Source organism: Neofelis nebulosa, chromosome 9 (genome assembly GCF_028018385.1).
Source record: "Neofelis nebulosa isolate mNeoNeb1 chromosome 9, mNeoNeb1.pri, whole genome shotgun sequence".
Lineage (NCBI taxonomy): Eukaryota > Metazoa > Chordata > Mammalia > Carnivora > Felidae > Neofelis > Neofelis nebulosa.
Window position 1 is genome coordinate 116248312 of NC_080790.1, and position 24970 is coordinate 116273281.

The window sequence follows — 24970 nt, forward strand, 5'->3', positions numbered from 1 at the left end:
GGCTCTAAAATGAATTTAAATTATTATATTGCTTTATAGGAATCAATGTAAATTTCATATAATTACCAAACAACTTCTAAAACTATTCCAGGACTACCATGGTAAGGCTCTTGACAAAAGAGAATGAATATTGTATTAGTTTGCTAGGGCTGTCACAACAAAATACCACAGACGGGTTGGCTGAAACTCACAGTTCTGGAGGATAGAAGTCCAGGATCACGGCGTCAGCAGGTTTGGTTTCTTCTGAGGCCCCTCTCCTTGGCTGCAGATGGCCACCCTTCCTGCTGTGTCCTCCCATGTCCTTGCCTCTGTGCATGTGCATACCTGCTGTCCTTTCCTCTTATAAGGACAATAATCATAGTGGATTACGGACCACCCACATTACCTCATGTAACCTTTAAAGGCTGTGTCTCCAAATACAGTCACATTCTGAGATGCATGGGATTAGAACTACAACATAGGAATTTGTGGGGGGGCATAATTCAGTCCATAAGAATTACATTAGCCAGGGGCGCCTGGGTGGTTCAGTCAGCTAAATGTCCAACTCTTGATTTCAGTTCAGGTCATGATCTCACAGTCATGGGATCAGGGCCCACATACAGCTTTTGTACTCTGTGTAAAGCCTGCTGGGAATCTCTCTCTCTCTCTCTCTCTCTCAAAATAAACAAACACTTTAAAAAAAAGGATTACATTAGCCAATAAATATATAATAGATGTTCAACTTTGCATCAAGTTAATGCAAACTAAAACCCAATGTAATACAAGAATGTTCAAAATGGAAAGTAATATCAAGCTTTGGTGAGCATATGGTGAGCTACCTGAACACTCCTACATTGTTTGAATGTGAGAAAATTATTTGGAAGTACTTAGTAAAGTTGAATTTTCACAAAGCCTGTGTAACTCAGCGATCAGTCCTATATGTATAGTTAAACACACAAACAAAAGTCAAAAGAAGACCCAATTTAAAATCTTAGACTTACATGCATACAGACTAACTTGTGTGGATTGTTTTTTAATTTTCTTTTAATGTTTATTTATTTTGAGAGAGAGAGAAACAGGTCATGAGCGAGGTTGGGAGAGAGAGAGAGAGGGAGGTAGAAGATCCTGAGCTGTCAGCACAGAGCCCGATGCAGGGCTCAAACCCATGAGCCACAAGATCATGATGTGAGCCAAAGTCGGACACTTAACCAACTGAGCCACCCAGGTGCACCTTTACGTGTCTAGATTTTAATCTGAATTTTTCTGCCTTTCTGTGCCTGTGCATGTTGACTCTCACAGATACTGTGCCTCATAGAGCAGAGGACACTCAGTGTTTATGGAGTACCCACAATGCATTAGAGCACTCTGCTAGGCACTATATGCATTTTCTTATTTAAATGCTTTTACATAAGCTTTCGCACTGTCGTTGCTCAAACATTTACGTTTTTTGTGTTTATTGTTTTAAAAGGCAAGAGAGTCTAAGTGGTACAGCTTTAATAGAAATTTTAATTATTATATTTCAAAACATTTGAAATTGAGTAAGTGGCAACTGTAGCAGTCTAGAACTAGATATGAAATGAAGTTTATTTTTTTTTTGTTTAAATTTTTTTTTTCAACGTTTTTTATTTATTTTTGGGACAGAGAGAGACAGAGCATGAATGGGGGAGGGGCAGAGAGAGAGGGAGACACAGAATCGGAAACAGGCTCCAGGCTCCGAGCCATCAGGCCAGAGCCTGACGCGGGGCTCGAACTCACGGACCGCGAGATCGTGACCTGGCTGAAGTCGGACGCTTAGCCGACTGCGCCACCCAGGCGCCCCTGAAATGAAGTTTAATATCCTTTTTAAAATTCTATTTTCGGGGCGCCTGGGTGGCTCAGTCAGTAAAGCATCCGACTTCAGCTCAGGTCATGATCTCGCGGTCCGTGAGTTCAAGCCCCGTGTCGGGCTCTGGGCTGATGGCTCAGAGTCTGGAGCCTACTTCCGATTCTGTGTCTCCCTCTCTCTCTGCCCCTCCCCCATTCATGCTCTGTCTCTCTCTGTCTCAAAAATAAATAAACGTTAAAAAAAAAAAAATTAAGGGGCGCCTGGGTGGCGCAGTCGGTTAAGCGTCCGACTTCAGCCAGGTCACGATCTCGCGGTCCGTGAGTTCGAGCCCCGCGTCAGGCTCTGGGCTGATGGCTCGGAGCCTGTTTCCGATTCTGTGTCTCCCTCTCTCTCTGCCCCTCCCCCGTTCATGCTCTGTCTCTCTCTGTCTCAAAAAATAAATAAAAAACGTTGAAAAAAAAAAATTTAAAAAAAAAATTAAAATTCTATTTTCTATTTCAAAGTTCTACATCCTTAGATATAGGTGCTGTCTTGAAATGAAGAGATTTAAACCTAGGCTGTCATTCAGATTTCAAGATACAGACAATAGGAATAGATATATCTGCACGTAAATTTAGCCCTTTTTACCTCCATATTTGACTACTTCATTTTACTTCAGAAAATGTGCTCATATGCTCTCACTGAAGAGGTTGTGAAAAAAGCAGCGTGGCTAAAAGCACAGTAATATATTCCATTTATGGATTGCTTCAAAAGGGGCAGCTCTCCGATGGCAATTGACCTTTCTGTGAACACAAAGAAACAGCAGACCATTGCAACTAAATTTCTGGATTGCTGAGGTTGAGTATTGAGCTTTCCTTTCCAGTAGCTCTAGTGATCTCTTTTAATGGAAGATACAGAGGAGAATTCACCCTTTCTTTCTTAGGCTGTTAGTCTTTTATGTAGTGAATCATTCAGCAGCTTTTTCCTCAACACTTACACTTCGCTAGCTAATGAACAAAGCCAATCTATTTACGTATGGTATATACAGTCTACAAAGTATATACAGATATAGAACATAGTGTTCATTAAGAAGTGCAGGGGCGCCTGGGTGGCGCAGTCGGTTAAGCATCCGACTTCAGCCAGGTCACGATCTCGCGGTCCGTGAGTTCGAGCCCCGCGTCAGGCTCTGGGCTGATGGCTCAGAGCCTGGAGCCTGTTTCTGATTCTGTGTCTCCCTCTTTCTCTGCCCCTCCCCCGTTCATGCTCTGTCTCTCTCTGTCCCAAAAATAAATAAAAAACGTTGAAAAAAAAATTAAAAAAAAAAAAAAAGTGCACAGTCTTGGGGCACCTAGGTGGTTCAGTCGGTTGAGTGGCCGACTTTGGCCCAGGTCAATCTCATGGTTCGTGGCTTCAAGCCCCATGTTGGGCTCTGAGCTGACAGCTCAGAGCTTGGAGCCTGCCTCAGATTCTCTGTTTCCCCCTCTCTCTGTCCCTCCCCTGTTCATGCTCTGTCTCTCTAAAATAAACGTTTAAAAAAAAAAAGAAGAAGTGCACAGTCTGTTAAGACAGTGCAAATCTAGAAAAAGTAAGTAGGTACCATAATGGAAGTATCTGTAGGCAGCACAGAGAAGAGTTATTAAATCTATCAGGGTTTACCTTAATGTGCAGCCACAGAATCTGTTAAAGAATGTTTCTTGATACAGGTGATACCTGAGCATATATAGGATGAGGAAAAGTTTGCCAGATCAAATTTGAATCTGAATCAGTCAAGGAGTAGGAACAGTATGGCTGACCAACTATGACCGGCATGGAGGCAGAAGGAGGGACGTGGAAGATTTTTCATGATGAATGACTTGGTGTTAAGCCCAATATAAGTAAATGGTCAGTTTTCTAAGTTAGGTAAAGATTAAATAATTGGGCTCTTTTCTTATGTTTTTTAGACATATGTTTTAATTTCATCTTCCTAGATGTTCAAGCCTGGGTATGATTAAGTGAAAATCTATTGACGCTTAGCCACCAGGTAATTTTATTTCACCATTCAGTGAAGAAGGAGAACTTAGTTCTAGGGTGGTGTTGCAAATTGAAACTAGCAAGAAATGAGTAAGAACGATGGGGAAACTAATTAAACTCTCATTAATCAATCACATGTATTATAATTTGAGCAGAAATTGGTGTGTTGTCCTGTGTAGTGTCTAGAAAATGCTTTATTGAATGATCAAGAATTCGGCACTATTAATATCACACTGTTGGAGCAGAGAGAAACTGACTGTGATGGGCATGAATATTCTGAATGGTCCAAGAGATGTGTACCTTATATACCTTTTTGCAGGAATAGGTCATTAAATCTATAGCCTAGAGAAAACATTTCTCACTTCAACAGAACTCTCTTTTCTGATTGTCTATTCACATGCTACATTGTAACTGATTGCTTAACTTCTTTGGAACCCTAAGATCAGGAAGGAGATGTCACATGAAAGGTGCGCATTTGTGCGCGTAAGTGTCCAGTACACTGGAAATACGTATCCTACCAGACTCAGCTTCTGCAGTACCTGTTGCAGGAAATCTTTACCTACCCCGGCCCCATAGCATCTATAGTTAGATAGCCTTTCTTCAAGCTCTTACAGCACTCCGTACTCTTATTTTAACACGTCTGTGTTATTCTGTTAAGATTTTTGACCTGGTAGTCTGTCTTCGTATGTAGCAGTCTCACTGAGGGCAGAAACAGTTTCTTGTATATTCTTAATATGTGCTTTACAAAATTCAAATGAATAAACGAAGGTTAATGCAAACAGGAAGAAATTAACAAAGACCTGTGTGTTTTGCACTTAAACAGAGTCTTTCATTTTGGCTTTCTTTTAGTAAGCAATGGCATCAACCATTCTCCTCCTACCCTGAATGGTGCCCCGTCACCACCACAGAGATTCAGCAATGGTCCTGCCTCTTCCACATCATCTGCACTAACAAATCAACAGTTGCCAGCCACTTGTGGTGCTCGGCAGCTCAGCAAGTTGAAACGCTTCCTTACCACACTGCAACAGTTTGGCAATGACATCTCACCTGAGATTGGGGAGAAGGTGCGGACTCTTGTTCTAGCGCTGGTGGTAAGTACGGCATCACTGTCCACAGCTATCTATGTGGCTCAGAACCAAAGCCAGCAAACCTGGAGCAACATGGCAAAATATGCAGACTAGATTAGTTATTATATAACTCATATAAACCTGTGGAATTGTGGATTTCAATTATGGATAACAATACTTATTAAGGAAACAAGTCTATAATGTTTAGCTTATTATTTCTTATTACGTTGATTTAATTCCAAGAAGCAGCTTTGAATTCGTCGTCAACTGAATTTCAACAGGCTACTGAGGTTCAACCAAGCTAATGCAAGGTTTTGTTACTTAATATATTCAGTGCCTGGTGCGTTGTTTTCAAACCTGAGAAAAAAGAAAAACAGGGTGTTTAATTTTCAGGATAATAGTTTGTAAAATTATAAGTCTCGTGGTTTAAATAGTGTCAAAGGGATTACATTCTTCAGCTCTTCATGCAAATATAGTTTCTGTAGAATTTTCAAGCCACACATAGTTTTTCTTTGTACGAGGAGTATGGTGAACCCATGATGGTATAAGGCAGTAATTCCTGGCATAGACAGCTGGGTGGGGTTTGCGTATCACTGTATATAAGGAGAGTACTGACAGTTCCCTATGTTTGTAAATTGAATTCTACAAGATTTACCTCTTGAAAAAGCACCTCATGGTTCTGCATGTTAGGCTCTACCTATGTAAAAGTGAATCACGTTACTAAGCCTTAATGCTGTAGTTCTCAAAGTGTAATCAGGGACCCTTGAGATTCCCCCAGACCCTTCCTGGAACTTCTGAAGGTGAAAATTATTTTCATAATAATATTAAGATGTTCCTTGCATTTTCATTCGTACTCTCTAAGGAGCATACAGTAGAACTTTCTCGAAGCTGCATGATACAGGCTGTTGAAATGGATTAAATGCAGAAGCAGATAAGAGAACCCAGTTGTCTTTTAATAACCCAGATACCAAAAAGATTTGCAAAACTGTAATTATGGTGCCATTCTTCCTACTACATTTTTGGGGAAAATACAATTATTTTGAAATGGGTTAATAATAAATGGTTTCCAAATTCTGAAGTTAATTATTAATATTGGGATTATTGATAGATGTAACCCACATAAATTAGAGGAGTCTGAGACTAAAAAGTTGAATAACTTAACAGATTTCTCAGTCTAGTGTAGAAGAAACAACTTTCATACAAGGCAGAATGTGATAAATGACTTTTTCATCATTTCAGATTTAATCCCTTTTGCTTTTTAGAGCTGTTAGGTTGTTCTTTTTTTTTTTTTTTTTTAAGTTCATTTTCATTGCTATATTATATAGTATTTTATTGTAGGAATACAATTTGTACTTTTTGCTCTTGATGGACATTTGAGTTGTTTGCATTTTGAGGCATAGTCAAAGAACCTAATACAACCCCCAAGTTCTGAAATTTCTTAAAAGAATTCACAGGACTTGGCATATAGCTGTGCTCACAACTAAGATTTATTACAGAGGCATAAGGTTACACAGCTGGATCATAAAGGAAAGAAATACTGTTGGAATCTAGTGGAATCCATGTGCAGGCTTCCTTATGCTCTTCTCTTGTATAAATAGTCACACAGAGCTCACTCTTCCCCCAGCAGTGAAAATGTAGTGACATATGTGTGATGCTTTTGCCCAGGAAAGCCTACTCGAGACTCCATGCCCAAGGTTTTTACTTGAGTCTGGGTACATAGGCAGTCTTTGCCAGTACCTGCTGAAATTCCAAATTCCCAGAAGGAAAAATCAATGTTCAGCAGAAACCTCAATGTTTGCAAAAACACTGTCTAGGCACAGTAGCCACCCTTATCAGTTAGAAAGGTTTTTTTTATTTTTGTTTTTAGGGGAAAAATGTTTTTGGTCAGATTTTACGCTACTAGATCTAGAGTAATAAAATTGGGCTTTAAATGTCAAAATGAGTTTGAACATAATTGTAAGCAAAGCAGACATCAGCATGTCATACCAATTCTAGCAACAGATTTAGGCACAACTCTGTATATATATTTTTAAGTTTATTTATTTATTTTGGGACAGAGAGAGAGCACAGGCAGGTGAGGGGCAGAGAGAGAGGGAGAGACAGAATCCCAAGCAGGCTCTGCACCATCTGTGCAGAGCCCGATGTGGGGCCCAAACTCTCAAACTGTGAGATCGTGACCTGGGCCGAGATCAAGAGTCGGATGCTTTACTGAGTCACACAGGCGCCCCAACTTTAAGTGGAGTCTAAGGTTGAAGATAATTTCAAGAGTAAAAGAAAAAATGATAGCCCTCATTTGCAAAAAAGAAAAGAAAAACAGAAAAGAAGTCAATTTGTTTTTAAACTTCGTTTTTGGTTTTTTTGTTTTTTTTTTTTAATGTCTTATTTATTCTTAAGAGAGAGAGAGACAGAGCAGGAGCAGGTGAGCGGCAGAGCGAGGGAGGGACACAGAATCTGAAGTAGGCTCCAGGCTCTAAGCTGTCAGCACAGAGCCCGATGTGGGGCTTGAACTCCTAGACTGTGAGATCATGACCTGAGCCGAAGTTGGACACTTAACCAACTTAGTCACCCAGGCGCCCCGTCAAAATTTTTTTTATAGCTGAAGAAGTATTTGTATGTACATGTAACCAATTGTGTCCTTTAAATGGCCATTCTCAGGTTAATTTTTTTTTTTCCCAATGATAATCATCAGTAGGTGGTAAAAATACACGTAACAACCAACTTACCCAGTTTTAAGTGTATAATTCAATGATTTAAGTGTATTGTTGTGCAACCATCACTACTATCCACCTCAGGAACTCTTTAAATCATGCAAAACTGACACTTTGTGCCATTAAACAATAACTCCCCATCCCTTACTTACCCTTCAGTTCCTATCAACCACCATTCTACTTGACTACTAGCTACCTCATATAAGTAGAATCATACAGTATTTGTCTTTCTGTTGCTTATTTTGCCTAGTGTAATTATCCTCAAGGTTCATCCCTGTTATAGTATTTATCATATTTTTCTACTTTCTTTGGCTGAAAAGATTCCATTGCATGTATATACCACATTTTGCTTTCATCTTTTGATGAAATTGGTATTTCATCAGCAATTGGAATTGAAACTATGAATTTATTTGGAGAAGATGCAGAAAAAGAAGTGTTACTTGAATTTAACATCCATTGTTTTATTTAATTTTTAAAATTTTTTAATGTTTATTTTTGAGAGAGAGACAGAGCGCAAGTGGCGGAGGGGCAGAGAGAGAGAAGGAGACACAGAATCCGAAGTAGGCTTCATCTTTTGCATTCATCTATTGATGTACACTGGGGTGCTTCTCCCTTTTCGGTTAGGGAAAGTTTTATATCTTTATGGGAAACTGTTCATCAGCCAAATTCATAGGTGCCAGCCAATGGCCCAACCTTGTAAGTGCTCTTTAATAAGGTTATCAGTTTTAAACCTGCTATATTAACTCTTTTCTGTATAGGAGCCATTGCAAATAATGTTGCTGTAAGCATTCTTTTACATGGTACACATGTGCAAGCATTGCACTGAACAGTGGAATTGGGATTTCATAAGGTATGCATATATACCAATTTAATATGTAAGGCCATTGGTTTTCCTACATATTATACTAATTTATACTCTGATATAATGGGAATTTTATTAAAATCCGTGTCCTGAATCAGTCTGTTCAGGCTGTTACAACAGAATACCAATGACTGGGTGATTTATAAACAGTCATTTATCTCACAGTTCTGGAAGCTGGTAAGTGGTGCCAGTAGATTTTGTATTCTGTGAGAGCCTACTTCCTTGTTCCTATATAGCTGTCTTCTCACTGTGTCTTCACAATGCCGAAGAGGCAAAGGAGATCTCTTGAGGTCTCTTTTACAAGGGCACTAATGCCGTTCCTAAGAGCTCTGCCTTCATGACCTCTAATCACCTCCCAAAGGCTCCACATCTAAATACCAACTCATTGGGAATTAGGTTTCAACATAGGAATTCTGAGTGGCACAAAAATTCAGTCTATAGCAATTGGTATTGAAACTATGAATTTATTTGGAGAAGATGCAGAAAAAGAAGTGTTACTTGAATTTAACATCCATTATTTTATTTTATTTTTAAAAAATTTTTAATGTTTATTTTTGAGAGAGACAGAGCGCGAGTGGCGGAGGGGCAGAGAGAGAGAAGGAGACACAGAATCCGAAGTAGGCTTCAGGCTCTGAGCTCTCAGCACAGAACCCGACATGGGGCTCCAACCCACAGATGGGGAGATCATGACCTGACCAAAGTCAGACGCTTAACCTACTGAGCTACCCAAGCACCTCTCCATTCATTATTTTAAAAAAACACTTGGCAAAACAATTAGGGCAGGAACTTTCTTAATCTGATGATAGTTGTTATCTTACAAAAAACCTACAGCAAGCCTCATGCTTGTGAAATTTTGAATGCTTTCCCTCTAATACTAGGAATCAGATGAGAATGTCTTTTCTAAAAAACAAAAGAATGTTTCTTCTATTCAGCGTGATCCTGAACATTCTAACCTAGCAAATAAGATATCAAGATTGGTGAGAGATCAATAAAACTGTCACTGGGGCGCCTGGGTGGCTTAGTCGGTTAAGTGACTTTTGGTTTCAGCTCAGATTATGATCTCGCAGTTTGTGCGAGGGAGCCCCATGTCAGGCTCTGCACTGACAGCATGGAGTCTCCCTGGGATCCTCTGTCTCCCTCTCTCTATGCCCCTCCCCTGTTCACACTCTCGTAAAAACTTAAAAAATAAAAAAAGAAAGTAAATTCTTTAAAAAAAAGTATTGATGTGAAATGAGATAAGCTTCAAATACTTTAACATCGTTTAATTTGATATACTCTTTTCTCTAAAAGGAAATATTTTTAATTTTTACCGAATATTAGTGTGATATATTTGGAAAATCCAACATAATTTCATATCCAGAAATAAGTGCTGTTGTACTTGTCTTTTTAGGCACTTAAGATACTATATAAGTGTGTGTGTGTAATTTCCATAAATGGCTTATAGGAAAGCATGCTGCTCTTTTTCTGGTTTTTCATTTCACAGTATATTGTAAACACCTTTCCTTATTAATGCATATAGTCTTTCCTGTTCCCTTAGTGTTCTGATGTATGACTGTACCATCATTCCTTTTTTTTTTAATTAATTAATTAATCTTTCTTCCTCTAAAAAACTTTTTTTTTAATTTTATTTTTGAGAGAGAGAGAGAGAAACAGAGTGTGAGCAGGGGAGGGACAGAGAGAGGGAGTCACAGAATCCGAAGCAGGCTCCAGGCTCTGAGCTGTCAGCACAGAGCCCAACGCGGGGCTTGTACTCATAAACCGTGAGATCATTACCTGAGCCGAAGTCAGATACTTAACTGACTGAGCCACCCAGGCGCCCCATGTACCATCATTCTTTTTGAATATTTGAATATTTTAATATTTATGTATTTATTTTTTTTTAGAGAGAGAGAGAGAGAGAGGCAGGTGTGAGTGGGGGAGGGCAGAGAGAGAGGGAGCCCAGAATCCAAAGCAGGCTCCTGCTCTGAGCTGTCAGCAGGGAGCCCCATGTGGGGCTTAAACTCATGAGCCATGAGATCATGACCTGAGCTGAAGTCGGATACTTAACTGACTGAGCCACCCAGGTGCCCCTTCTGTACCATTATTTTTAATGCAACTTCCTGGTAGTGGACCTTAATGTTTTCTGTTCCTTATTGTCAAGAAGCAGTATTGTGTTGATAAATAATCTGTATGGTACTTGTTACAGCTTTGAACCATTGATGATTTTATAAAATAAAATCCCTAGAAGTGGTACTTGTTCTCTCAGGGAATCAAGAATAATGCCCAGGTTTGTTCTTTAACTTGGTAGTATACTATGTTTTAGGGAATTGAATAAAAATATTTTGTGAACTTTGAGGAAAATATTTTTATTTGTACATTCACCTGAGCAGAGGAGCTAAGAACCCTATTTAAAGTTAGACTTTTGGGGGCGCCTGGGTGGCGCAGTCGGTTAAGCGTCCGACTTCAGCCAGGTCACGATCTCGCGGTCCGTGAGTTCGAGCCCCGCGTCAGGCTCTGGGCTGATGGCTCGGAGCCTGGAGCCTGTTTCCGATTCTGTGTCTCCCTCTCTCTCTGCCCCTCCCCCGTTCATGCTCTGTCTCTCTCTGTCCCAAAAATAAATAAAAAATGTTGGAAAAAAAAAAAAATTTAAAGTTAGACTTTGGAAAAAATACATGGGAAGTGCTAATAACCTTACGGGAAATAACTACAACCTTCCCGGTGGGCGTGTGCCTGTTTCCAGGTTCTCTCATATGCAGGCAGACCACTTGAAGGTAGAAGGCACTGATTGTTTTGCCTTGGTTTTTTCGTTTGTTTTTAAATTTCTTTAGAATATTTAGGGAACTGATGCTAGGAGGAGGGCACGATCTATGAAGAAGTGAACTTCAGAAGTTGATATCCTGGACTATTCAGGATTGTTCCATCTGGGAACATTGTAGGTTTGGTTTCCGGTACCCAAGGTGGCTTGCCATGAGCTCTTTGATTCGAGAGGCCTGAGTGCCTTCTTCACAAATGCTGAGGAAAGCAGTAGCTGAGTACAGAGGACAGTTTAGGTTTAGGGTATTAAAGAAAAGAAAATCAATGAGGCCACACTTTATTCATAAAGGAAACAATTTGTTTAACCTTTGAGAGGGATCTGAGTTTACAGTGGTGTTCTTGGGATTATCCTTTTCCTTGATTTAAAAAGAGCACTATTAGATTTGTATTGGGGAGACAGTATCCAGTTTTAGAAATTGACAGTGTTATTTGTCTTTTCAGAACTCAACAGTAACAATTGAAGAATTCCATTGCAAGCTCCAAGAGGCTACAAACTTTCCTCTTCGTCCTTTTGTGATTCCATTCCTCAAGGTAATTTTTATAATTACTGAATGTAATTTATCTTCAGCATTTCCTCAAGTTTTCCTGCTGCTGATCCCTGTTCTGTGATCCTAGCCAGGGTAGCTTCCCACACATTTTCATATCTTTATTTTATTTGAGTCTCCTAAGAGGAATGGGAGTGTGGTCTGCAGATATGCCTTATTCACACTTGGTAGGATGGGAATTACAGAAGCCTTGAGTTGTGGTCCATATGCAGATACTGCTGATAACACATAATAGCAGGTGGGGAGCAGGAGGTGAGTGGGCTGAAGGTGAGTGTGTGGATGGTTTGGAGGCTGGGCTTTTAGCAGAGAAAGTAACTGAACATTAAATCTTTTGTTTGTGGCCAGTGGGGAAAGTGTGTGTTTTCTGAGAAGGCTGTCAGACAAAGGAGAGGCCTTGCACTTCCCGCTTATCCTAAGAACAGAAGAGCATACAGAAAGACAATGTTGCTGTCTCCCCAACCCCAGTTAGTCTAGCTTCTGATTAGGTCCTCTGGAATTAATGTTCCCTAGACCATAACTTTTGGGAGACGTTCAGAATTGTACTTACCTGAGAAGTAAGGCAGTATTAAATTTATATGTAATATGCCCTTTAAAAAAAGTGTTTTATTTCAAAATAATTTCATACTCCTAGAAAAGTTGCAATATGGTACAGTAAACTTCCTGTAGACTGTACCACCGTCTCTTTAGTCACATTCTCTACATGTTACTATTTTATCACATCTCTATTATTATTTTGTCTTGTAATTATTTTTTCCCTCATATATTTGAGGGGTGCCTGGCTGGTTCAGTCGATAGAACATATATACGACTCTTTATCTCAGGTGTGCAAGTTGGAGCCCCCATGTTGGGTATAGAGATTACTTAAAAAATAAGATCTTTTGGGGCACCTGGGTGGCTCAGTCAGTCGAGCATCTGACTTCGGCTCAGGTCATGATCTCAAGGCTTGTGAGTTCGAGCCCCACTTTGGGCTCTGTGCTGACAGCTCAGAGCCTGTAGCGTACTTCAGATTCTGTCTCTTTTTGTGCCCCTCCCCTGCTCACGCACTCTCTCTCTCTCTCTCTCTCTCTCTCTCTCTCAAATATAAATAAACATTAAAAATATTAAAAAATAAATAAAATTTTTTAAAAAAAAGAACTATTTAAGAATAAGCTGCAGACATGATACATCTCAATACTTTCTAGTATAATTAACAAATCAAGAAATTAACATTGATAAAGCGCTATTATCCACAGCCCTTATTCATGTTTCACCAAATGTCCCACTAATGTCTCTTACAGTGAAAGAAAAGCTTTTTTGTGTGGTCCTATATCTGATACAGGATCACATCTTGCATTTCGTTGTCATGTTTCCCTAGTCCACTTTAATCTGAAATAGCTTCTCAGACTTTTATGACTTTGACAGTTTGAATGGTTCAGGGTAGTTATTTTATGGAAGGTACTTCACTGTGGATTTTTCTGAAGCTTCCTCATGATGAGGAACAGGTTATGCATCTTAGGCAGCAAGAGCAGGTTACCTGGTATCACTGCATTCTCTTTGTAGACGTAGATGTTAATCGGTCTTCTAATTGGTGATGTTGACTTTGATCACTTGGTGAAGGCAGTGTCTATCTACCATGCTTTCCCATGGTAAAGTTACTGCCTTTTCCCTTTTATACAATAATTTTTGAAAACAACAAACAGCAACAAAACAGGTAACATTCTGACTAGTACCAATAAAAGATGAACCTGTGTCAAAGATTTTCTTTAACTCATTAATGAGGGAACCAATAACATGTTACAACCAGTTCAGGGGAGAATCCAAAGAACAGACACATTTATATAGGTCAGGATTACTGATATGAATGTGCAACCAGAAGTAAAATTGGCTTCTATAGAGAGCACAAGGGAAGTCATTGGAACCCCTAATAGACATAATTTTATTCATGTCCATAGATAGTAATTATCTTGCATTGGTATCATTTATCTATAACTTGCCAAAGCATAAAGTAGCTCCCCAGCAGTGAAAGACTAGGGTCAAATACCAGGGTGTTCTAGACCAAGCAGAGTTTGGAAACCTGTGACCCCCAGACCAGCTCACCAAATGGTTTCATACAGCCCTAGAGAGAAGAATTTGTTTGTTTGTTTGTTTGTTTGTCTGTTTGTTTGTTTTTATACTCTACACCCATGTGGGGTTCAAACTCACCACCTTGAGATCAAGAGTTGAATGCTCTACTGACTGAGCCAGCCAGGTGCCCCAAGAAGAATAATTTTTACAGGTGCACGTTTAAGATCGATTTGTAATAGGGAACACTGACTCTGAGCCCCAGTTCAGCTAAATGTTATCCTCAATCCAGCCCCCCATCGAAATGCATTCCATTCTTTTCATTAGTAGGAGACTGATACTACAAAAAATTATACTCCATTTGTTATCTGACCTTTTTTATACATTGTTTGAGACCCACACGATATCTTCACTTTTGCATCTTGACTCACAAAGTCTAATACACCCGGCCAAATAAATATGCCCCTTTTACCTGTATTTCTGCCTTCACTTCCTAAAAAAAAAAAAATAGCATCAGAAAGATGGGTCAACTTATTGAGGTATTGTTACCAGTTTTTTAAATCTTTTAAAATGAGAGTAGAGCAAACAAATAGGAAAATGCTTAGGTGTCAGGGGCCCAGGCTGTGTGTGGCTCTGTTTTGATAGCATTGAAGCTTTGCCTCAGTCTGTGGTGCCTTTGTAGCCCCGAAACAGCTGTGCTGCTTCTATCTTGGTCTCTTTGCTATATGTCAGAGCCAACAGACAATTATTTCCCCTAAGACTCCGGAACCAAGATTTGTGAAATTTGTGTTAATAGGAAATAATTAGCATTAAAAAAAAATTCATCAAAGGGCACATGTCACAGATGTAAAAGATATTTTACACAGTATTTTTTTCAGTTAAGATTTTTTTTTTAACAGTTGTTTTAAGATGGAGGCTATAGAACAGACTTAAAAAGTATTTTATATTGTCACATTCCCTATTCTTAACTCTGTTGTTTTGGAAAACAGCATGAGATAGGTCGTTATGGCAGTTTTTTGGCTAACGTTTGGGTTTTCTCAATTTATTTCTGCTTTAAGAGAGTCACTAATTATGGTGCCTGCTAAATTAACCCTCGGTAAAGGGGTGACTACTCACATCTATTAAAACTCTCCATTTACTTGTTCATCTGTTTCCCTTGAGATAAATACATCTTTTATGTACTCAGTCTGAATTGTTCTTAAATTTGGGAAGAAAGGTATAATAATTCTTTATTTTCTTTTAATAAAGGGAATATAGGAAAAGTACATTTTACATATGAAGAGTGAAGTTTAGAGATATATAGGGTTTGTTTTATGATTTGTCCCCATTAAAGATTTCTAATTTTGAGAAGGAAATATAATAAGTACATAGTTAATTATCCTTTTACAAAATAAGGAAAAAGAGACCCCTGGGTGGCTCAGTCAGTTGGGCATCTGACTTCAGCCCAGGTCATGATCTCACGGTTCGTGAGATCAAGCCCCGCATCAGGTCACTGCTGTCGGCGTAGAACCCACTTTGGATCCTGTATCTCTCCCTCTCTCTCTCTCTCTCTCTCTCTCTCTCTCTCTCTCTCTCTGCTCCTCCCCTGGTTGTGCTCTCTCAAAAATAAATAAACATGAAAAAAATAATAATAATAAGGAAATAGATCCAGCTAGGGTGCCACAATAAGAAATCGATTTTGCCCCTGGGTTACCTGTGTGTCATCTGAGCTTAGTCTAAGGCTTGTACATCACTCCTGATACTTTCTTCGAAACCCCATGTTCCTACCAAGCCAAAGTAATTACCACTTCCAGAATTCCATGACAGCTGTCATAGAGAACATGAAAAAAAAAAGTTGAGCAGTCCTGTCAGAGACGAGTTGGAATTTGACAGAGAGAATCCACGACTTACTGATAATCATAGAGGAAGGAGTGAATTTCTTCTACCCCTGTGTAGATGGTACTAATTCTCTAACTGGCCAAAGTCTTGAAAAATGTATAAATTTAAAAAAAAATTTTTTTTTTTTTAGTTTTAAGTAGATTCCATGCCCAGCGTGGGGTTTGAACTCAACCCTGATATCAAAAGTCGTATGCTCTAGGGGCGCCTGGGTGGCGCAGTCGGTTAAGCGTCCGACTTCAGCCAGGTCACGATCTCGCGGTCCGTGAGTTCGAGCCCCGCGTCAGGCTCTGGGCTGATGGCTCAGAGCCTGGAGCCTGTTTCTGATTCTGTGTCTCCCTCTCTCTCTGCCCCTCCCCCGTTCATGCTCTGTCTCTCTCTGTCCCAAAAATAAATTAAAAACGTTGGGGAAAAAAAAAAAAGTCGTATCCTCTACCCACTGAGCCAGACAGATGCCCCCAAAAATGTATAAAGTTTTAACTTCTTACGTTCAACACCTTCACTGAGCTTTGACTCTACACTAGGCCACAAAGGTAAATAAAGCACGGGCTTCCTGTTGAGGGGATTTACACCTTGTGGGGGCAAGAGACAAGGTAGCCAGTAATTCAAGTTCAGTCTTTTAGATGTCACTTTACTCTTAGAGAGGCATATAAAAATCAGGCTGATGAGAAGGGCTTTTGTCTTGTGTCGTCTTGTTTGTGAAAGTCTTTTGAGGTGCTGAGCTCTGTTGTGTGGGGCCCAACACCTAGAAAACTGCCTTCCAGCCCCTGCCTCTTTTTTTCAAGGCCAATCTGCCCCTGCTGCAGCGAGAACTGCTGCACTGTGCTCGAGCCGCCAAGCAGACCCCATCCCAATACCTGGCTCAACACGAACACCTTCTGCTCAACACAAGTATCGCGTCACCTGCTGACTCTTCTGAGCTGCTCATGGAAGTGCATGGAAACGGGAAGAGGCCCAGTCCAGAGAGGTGAGCAGAGAAGTGCTTTGTTGTCCTTGCTTTTCTGGAATTACTCTAAGCTTCCTCTTTACTTGTGAAAGAAAGAGAATTTAATTACTGTGGTTATATATAGGTATGGACTCAGAATTTCTAAGGTTGGCTTTGCGCTGTCCCAATATCAGAGACCAGAATGTTTCTCAAATCTATAGTGTGGCTCCCAGACACAAATATTTTTCAGAAATTCTTCAGATGACTCTGTATACCCCTGGTGAGAGATTCTGCTCTAGGGCATTCTATGGGTGCACTGCTCCAGAACCATCAGAAGTAAAATTTGTCCAAAGCATTTTTTCTGATGTGTGAAGTCTAATAATAAGTATAACAATTAGTAATTGTTACTTGGTAATGAGTCACCTTTACTTTGAAGATTGAAATTGTGTTAATTTATTCTGGAAATTTCAGTATGAGTGAAAGTATTAGTCAAGGAAGCAATTTTTTTTTTTTTAATGTTTTATTTATTTTTGAGACAGAGAGAGACAGAGCATGAATGGGGGGAGGGTCAGAGAGAGAGAGGGAGACACAGAATCTGAAACAGGCTCCAGGCTCTGAGCTGTCAGCACAGAGCCCGACGCGGGGCTCGAACTCACGGACCGCGAGATCATGACCTGAGCTGAAGTTGGACGCTCAACCGACTGAACCACCCAGGCGCCCCAGGAAGCAATATTTTAACAGTGTTGAAAAATTTGTTTTCTGCCTGGCCTCTGGAGACATTTCGGTTCATGCCTTACGTCAGACCTTTCCTTATCATCTTCCTGTTTGGGAAAGTACATAGCACAATACATAACACAGAGTAGGTACTCAGGACATGTTTGTATGAACACTTGTGTATGGGCTAAGATATGTACTTCCGGTTCTTCTAAAGGAGAGAAGAGAGCGGTTTTGAAAGAGATACAATTCCTCCCGAGCCTCCTGCCAAGAGAGTGTGCACCATCAGCCCTGCTCCCCGGCACAGTCCTGCCCTCACTGTGCCCCTCATGAATCCTGGGGGCCAGTTCCATCCTACTCCTCCACCTCTTCAGCACTACACGTTAGAAGATATTGCAACTTCACACCTGTATCGTGAGCCCAATAAGATGCTAGAACATCGAGAAGTTCGTGATAGACACCACAATCTTAGTAAGTGACATGAGCAGCATGGTAATGGTTGAAATTCAGATTGAATCTTTGCGTTTCTTTCCTACTCAGTTATAAAGCAAAATAATACAATCATCGCTTTTTTCCACTGATAGATAAAACAATATTATACATAAAAAGGAATGTTACAGTTGTATTGATTTCATTTGAAATTGATCTCCCTTCATACTTTGTTACTGTTATTCTTATATTATAGAAGTGGGACTCGGTAAATTTTAGGAAATACACAGTGAAATATTTAAGGATAAGGAGATACCACTTTTTCTTAAATGGTGCAGAAAACTAGAGAATGATGAAACAAATCAACTAAAATATTAACATTTTGGAAACTGGGTGAAGGATATATGAGAATTCTTTTACTATTCTTGCAGTGTTTCTCTAAGTCTGGATTTATTTCAGAGTAAAGTGGTTTTTGTTTTTTTTTTTAACTTACCCATTTTGAGAGAGAGAGTGCAAGCGGGGGAGAGACAGAGAGAATCACAAGCAGGCTCCACCCTGTCAGCCCAGAGCCTGACATGGGGCTCCATCCCACAAACCATGAGATCATGACCTGAGCCAGAGTCGGACGCTTAACCTACTGAGCGTAACTTTTTGTTGGTTTTATGTCATTTTGTGGGTTCCACACTCCCTTGTGAATCGTTGCCCTGGTAGAGTGCTCATAGGTGGTATGGATGTGTTCTGTATTTACTTGGTGGAATTCTGTATATTATATTCTTCCTTCTGTCTTCACATCTAATCTCTAATTTCTACTAGGTCTAAATGGAGGCTATCAAGATGAGTTGGTAGACCACCGTTTGACAGAAAGGGAATGGGCTGATGAATGGAAACATCTCGATCATGTAAGGATCTTACAGTGTATAATTTTCCTATTACATTTAATTCTTATTACCAATAATAATAATAGAGTATATATGCCTGAAGTGAATTTAACCAGAGCCACAGTGTCTTTGCCATAAAAACTTGATTTATTAGGCCACCTGGTTGACTCAGTCAGTATAATGTTCCACTCTTGATCTCAGGGTCATGAGTTCAAGCCCTTCAAGCCCCATGTTGGACCTAGAGCTTACTTAAAAAACAATAATAAAATAAATTAAAACTTGTTTTATCTACTACTCCCCTAGCTAAAGAGCTAAGAGTAACTCTCAAATCTTTTTGGTGGGGTAATCACTTCAGGATATAACCAAGTTAAGTCATACAGTATAAGGGTTAAAAGCAGAAGTTTGGGAGTTCAGGTCTCAGCTTTGCTGCTTCCTACTTTGTATGATGGATGAGTTGTTTTACCATTTCTAGCCTTAATTTCTGTATCTTAAAGAATACTGTTGTTGTTGTTTAATGTTTATTTGTTTTGAGAGAGAGAGAGAGAGAGAGAGAGAGAGAGAGAGAGAGAGAGAGAGATATTCCCAAGCAGGCTCCACACTGTCAGTGCAGAGCCCGATGCAGGGTTCCATCCCACGATCCATGAGATCATGACCTCAGCTGAAATCGAGAGTCAGACGTTCAACCAACTGAGTCACCCAGGCACCTCAAGAATACTGTATTATTTGAATTCGTAGGGTTGTTCTAATATGTAAGGTGCTTACATAGGATCTAATATATAGGAAATGCTAAATAAATGGTGCTTCTCTAAAAACAAATGAGAATTCGTGTCCTAAAAGGGAAGAAAAGATGTACCTGCTTGAAATATACATACAATAGTTTTTCCTACTTGAGTGAAATTGTCTCTGAATATTATTTCTCTCATTGCATTCTTAGGCAAATCTCCAGCTTATCAGATAACCTGATGTGTTTAGGCAGAGATATAATGTGGTTTCACCATACATAGTGTTTAAAGGACTATATTATGGTGAGATCCTGGCTGAGATTCAACCTGGAAGAATCCAAAAGGATTATTTTGTTATTGTTGTTGTTTTTAATTTTTTTTTTAATGTTTATTTATTTTTGAGACAGAGACAGGGCATGAACGGGGGACGGTCAGAGAGAGGGAGACACAGAATCTGAAACAGGCTCCAGGCTCTGAGCTGTCAGCACAGAGCCCGACGCGGGGCTCGAACTGACAGACCACGAGATCATGACCTGAGCTGAAGTCGGACGCTCAACCGACTGAGCCACCCAGGTGCCCCAGAAAGGATTATTTTGAAATCCAAAAAAAATTGTTTGCGTCTACTTATTTAAAAAGAAGCTGTTAAGAATGGCTTTCAGGGGGCGCCTGGGTGGCGCAGTCGGTTAAGCGTCCGACTTCAGCCAGGTCACGATCTCGCGGTCCGTGAGTTCGAGCCCCGCGTCAGGCTCTGGGCTGATGGCTCGGAGCCTGGAGCCTGTTTCCGATTCTGTGTCTCCCTCTCTCTCTGCCCCTCCCCCGCTCATGCTCTGTCTCTCTCTGTCCCAAAAAAAAAAAAAAAAAAAAAAAAAGAATGGCTTTCAGGGGCGCCTGGGTGGCGCAGTCGGTTAAGCGTCCGACTTCAGCCAGGTCACGATCTCGCGGTCCGTGAGTTCGAGCCCCGCGTCAGGCTCTGGGCTGATGGCTCGGAGCCTGTTTCCGATTCTGTGTCTCCCTCTCTCTCTGCCCCTCCCCCGTTCATGCTCTGTCTCTCTCTGTCCCAAAAATAAATTAAAAAACGTTGAAAAAAAAATTTAAAAAAAAAAAAAAAAAAGAATGGCTTTCATGTGTTGACTTGATATTGCTGATCTGTAAGATACTGAAACCTTCCTTCTTTACATTTTACCTATCCTTAAATTTCAGTATTGGTTGTTTCAAAGTCCTAATCTTCTCTCTGACTTCCTCTCTGGCTTAGGCTCTGAACTGCATTATGGAAATGGTAGAGAAGACAAGGCGCTCCATGGCAGTCCTGCGGCGCTGTCAGGAATCTGATCGTGAAGAACTCAATTACTGGAAAAGACGATATAACGAAAACACAGAGATGAGGAAGACAGGGAGCGAGTTGGTCTCTAGGCAGCACAGTCCTGGGAGTGCAGATTCTCTCAGCAATGGTAAGGGGAGGGTCTCACCTAAGATGGCAGAAAGACGGTGCTAGATGGTGGAGTTAGAAAGACTCAGGTGATTGTGAAGAGAATGATAAAATATGTCGAGGACTCAGTACCTGGAATGTTCAAGAAATACTGTCTTTCACATGGATAATGGGAATATTTGTCATTTTGTTCTGTTTTTAACTCCCTCTATATGTGCTGGGTGGTGATCAAAGAGTGGTTGTTAAAGTCAGCCTCGTTGAGTGTCCCAGGTACTCACATACATCACATTTACTCGTCAACGGTAGCCCTGAAAATCTAAAAATGTTTACCTCACCTTCCCTCCTCTGTTTCCCACTCCCCATCCAGGAAGACACCATTTATCAACCTCTGTCTGGAGGCCTTTAGAAAAGTTTTACCATACCTTTACTATACCAAGCTGGGTTAGCCCTTGTCTTTTCTCAACCTGAAGCAGCAGAGATAAGAACAACTGTTCTGTCAGTCCAGGGTACATCCAGGACACCACAGCCGTTTCCCCAAAAATGTTTCATCACAATCATCTAGTAACTGAAAAAGTGCCCTATCCAAAGACACAGACAAATGAGGGGCTGTCTGTGATCAGACTTTCCCCCAACTACCCACTTCAAGCTCCCTCTTCTCATCACGGAGAATGAATCACTTATCATGACAGACCTAGCATGTTCCACAGAAGACAGCTGTTAGTCTAAAAAAGGCTTCAAGGGGCTCCTGGATGGCTCAGTCGGTTTAAGCATCTGACTCTTGGTTTCAGCTCAGGTCATAATCTTAGTTTGTGGGTTCGAGCCCCGCATCTGGCTCTGCACTGACAGTATGGAGCCTGCTTAGGATTCTCTCCCTCTCTCTCTGTACCTCCCCTGCTCACTCCCTCTCTGTCTCTCTCTCAGAATAAATACGTAAACATTTTTTAAATAATAAATACAAAAGACTTGAGCAAAAATGGGGCAAAGACATTGGTAACCAAAGGATCCCACTCCCACCAAGATGACTCTTAGGGCAACCATTGATTAGCAATGTTGTGTGGAATATCACAGCAAGACATCAAAGAATACTTGTAGCTACACTGTGATTACTTTCATAAAGACTTCAGAGCTCAGGACACCTGACTGGCTTAGAAGACCATGCGACTCTTTTGATCTCAGGTCATGAATTTGAGCCTCATGTCGGGTATAGAGATTACAATCAATCCATCCATCAATCAGTACATACATACAAACAACTTCAGGGCTCATCCTCAGGTATCCCTCACCATCTGAACCTTCATGAATAGTTCCTGTAACAATTTATAGAAACATCCGAAGTTCACCATCCAAATCACAAACCTTCCACCAGTCAGTCTGCATGTGTTTAGCTAGGAGGCATCCAGTGCAGAGTGAACTGTGGTCCTGAGGCGGCTCTTCTCCAGCCAGATGGCAGGTCTTGCTGGGCCATTTAAACATTGTTTTTGCATTACTCTCTACTCATCCTTTTTTTTCTTTCTTAGAGCACACGAGTGTGTGCACAAGTGGGGGAGGGGCAGAGAGAGGCAGGGACAGAGGATCTGAAGTGGGCTGTGCACTGACAACAACAAATGCAATGTAGGGCTCAAACTCAGGAACCGTGAGATCATGACCTGAGCTAAAGTTGGATGCTCAACTGACTGAGCCACCCACATGCCCCTCTACTCATCTTTTTCACGCCTTACTTGAGGGTTTAGCTTGAGTGACTGCATGTTCTCCGGTCCTGATTATTACTAGCACATCCCTCACTCTCAAACATGCAGACAGTTGGGGTGTGAAATTATTTTGTCACTGTAGGTTTAGCTCTCCATGGGTCCCAGTTTCCTTCTCTCTGGTGTTTCAGGCCGTGGTCAGTCTGGCTGACTTAAATAATATCTTTCAGTATGTGCATTTATGCAAAGTATACATATTTCATATTTTTATTTCACTGTTTATTTCTCTCATAGCACATTTGTTGCATCGTAGAGAGAAAGCATAATTCATATCCTGAATAATCCTGCTATTCAAAATGTGGACCAAAACCATTCCAAAAATGAATTGTTACTGGACCATGATGACCTCAGGAGCTTGCCACAGCACATGCTGGGCATGGTTGCTGACTTTAAGAGAAGTCCTCTACGTTACGCAGTGTGCTTAGAGACATGGTGCTTATGCATATCTCTTTATGCATAAAGGTTTATAGACTAGCATTTAGACCAACACTGTTCCACACTGGGCAGTACTCTTGGGCATATTATACAGACATACCTATGACTTTTAAATAATTAGACAATTTGTGGTTTGTGGGTTTGTTTTGAGTTTTTTGTTTATTTTAATAATTCGTGTTTTAAATGCTTAGGGTGTTGTAGAAATCCCTGATGGATTATTTGCTTAGGATTTAAGTGTTTTGGTGATTTGGAGAGAAATTGATTGGAGACTGGATAGCATTATTCCTTTTCCCATTGAAAATAATATAGGTTCCCTCTATCTGAACATTGGTGATTCACAGTATATTCAGAGATAGATTTGGTTCAGACGATAAGGGATGCATTTTGGTATCTTATTTAAGGATGCATAAATAGTTAGGAAAAGCATAGGGAAAAATCAGAAAATCATTATCACAGAGTTCAAGAGAATGGTTTTCTCTGGGGGTGTGAGGCGGAGGCTGTAGGTGATGGGGAGTATAGAGTGAGCGCTCATCATCTCTACCACTGGCTCTTCTGAGGACAGGATTGTAGGTCTGGCTAGTATCATTTAAAAAGGACTGTGGTTTACACTACTCACCTCTTAGGGATTTGGGGTTGCTGGAATTGTCTTTCTTGACCTGTAGGTTTATAGTATTCACTTTATCATTTTTCACCAAATCATGCATCAATATTTTTATGAACTTGTTAGTCATCTAATCCAAATCAGATGAGTTCCAGAAATTGTGAACAGAAAGTGAAGATAAAGTAGTTACTGAAATAATTCAAAAAAATTATCTAGAACTGAAAGGCAGTACTCCGGCTTGAACCAGTCTGCCAAGTAAACAACACTGGAAAAAACAAGCATCAGTTATTATCATAGAATGTTCGAAGATGACTCTGAAGTTATTTTAACTTAGACTTCTGTACTAGACCAAAACAGTTAAATGTGTAACAACCTACAATTTTTCAAAAAATGCACCTCCTATCTACCCTTTATCAGGGTGTCTACCACAGTTGAGCAGGCTATGCCCTAACACAGGGAAGTAAACCAGAAAGTGGAAGACATGGAATTGATTACACTAGATCCGACCTGAGAAGGAGAACAGAAGGCAATCCGTAGGCTAGTAAGCAACAGGGTAGTCCCGAGCAACAGGGTACAGCAAGCCTAGAAAGCAGTTGAGGCTGGAATCGGCCAAAAGTTTGCTGGAGATTTCTTCTAGAAAATGAAATCTATAAAATGTCTACACAATAGAAAGAGAAGGTGAGATTGAATTAGAAAGAATTACATGGGAAACTTAGCATATGACTAAATAAGGCAATTATTACCTTTTTTTTTTTTAATGTTTATTTATTTTTGAGAGAGAGTTGGAGCATGAGCAGGAGAGGGGCAGAGAGAGACAGGGAGATACAGAATCTGAAGCAGGCTCCGGGCTCCAAGCTCTCAGCACAGAGCCTGATGCAGGGCTCAAACCCACAAACCACGAGATCATGAACTGCGCCGAAGTCAGATGCTCAACTGACTGAGCCACCCAGGCTCCCCTCAATTATTAACTCTTAAAAAAATAAAAACTTGTTCAGGAAGATATAAAGATTCATAGAACCTGAACCACATGAGCCAGCTGTGATTAGTATTTACATTAAGTATTGTAAATGTTGACTACCGGTATAACAGAATTTGAGTAGATCTCTGTTGCGGGGAATAGAAGAGGAGGGAATTGTGATGGAGTGGCAGTGGGGGTTAAAAGAGAGTGAAATGTCTGGTCAATCTGTAATGCCCACAACTGAAAAATCAGGATGTAGCAATACTGGAAGAATCAGCTAAATAAAGACACTTCACCTTTGTACAACAGAAAATGTATCTGACTGACAGAGAGGTGGTGCTCCTGCTGTGGTTTGGAAAACCTTAATCCATGAGCACCAGCTTCTAAGTCAGGCACTTTTCTTTAATGGTTAACCCTCAGTGCCCATTAGATCCCACCTGGGGACTTTTGGAAA

General features: G+C 40.4%; 1 protein-coding gene across 4 annotated transcripts in view; it reads left to right on the forward strand.

The window, feature by feature from the left end:
* The window catches only part of CBFA2T2 (CBFA2/RUNX1 partner transcriptional co-repressor 2), a 146233-nt gene that overhangs the window by 102796 nt on the left and 18467 nt on the right, over window positions 1-24970 (forward strand). For all 4 annotated transcript variants that reach the window (XM_058685319.1, XM_058685321.1, XM_058685318.1 and 1 more), the window contains 6 exons: window positions 4643-4884; window positions 11665-11754; window positions 16469-16650; window positions 17540-17793; window positions 18565-18650; window positions 20604-20799. In XM_058685319.1, coding sequence (XP_058541302.1) covers window positions 4643-4884; window positions 11665-11754; window positions 16469-16650; window positions 17540-17793; window positions 18565-18650; window positions 20604-20799 — 1050 coding nt within the window. The remainder of the gene's footprint in view (window positions 1-4642; window positions 4885-11664; window positions 11755-16468; window positions 16651-17539; window positions 17794-18564; window positions 18651-20603; window positions 20800-24970) is intronic.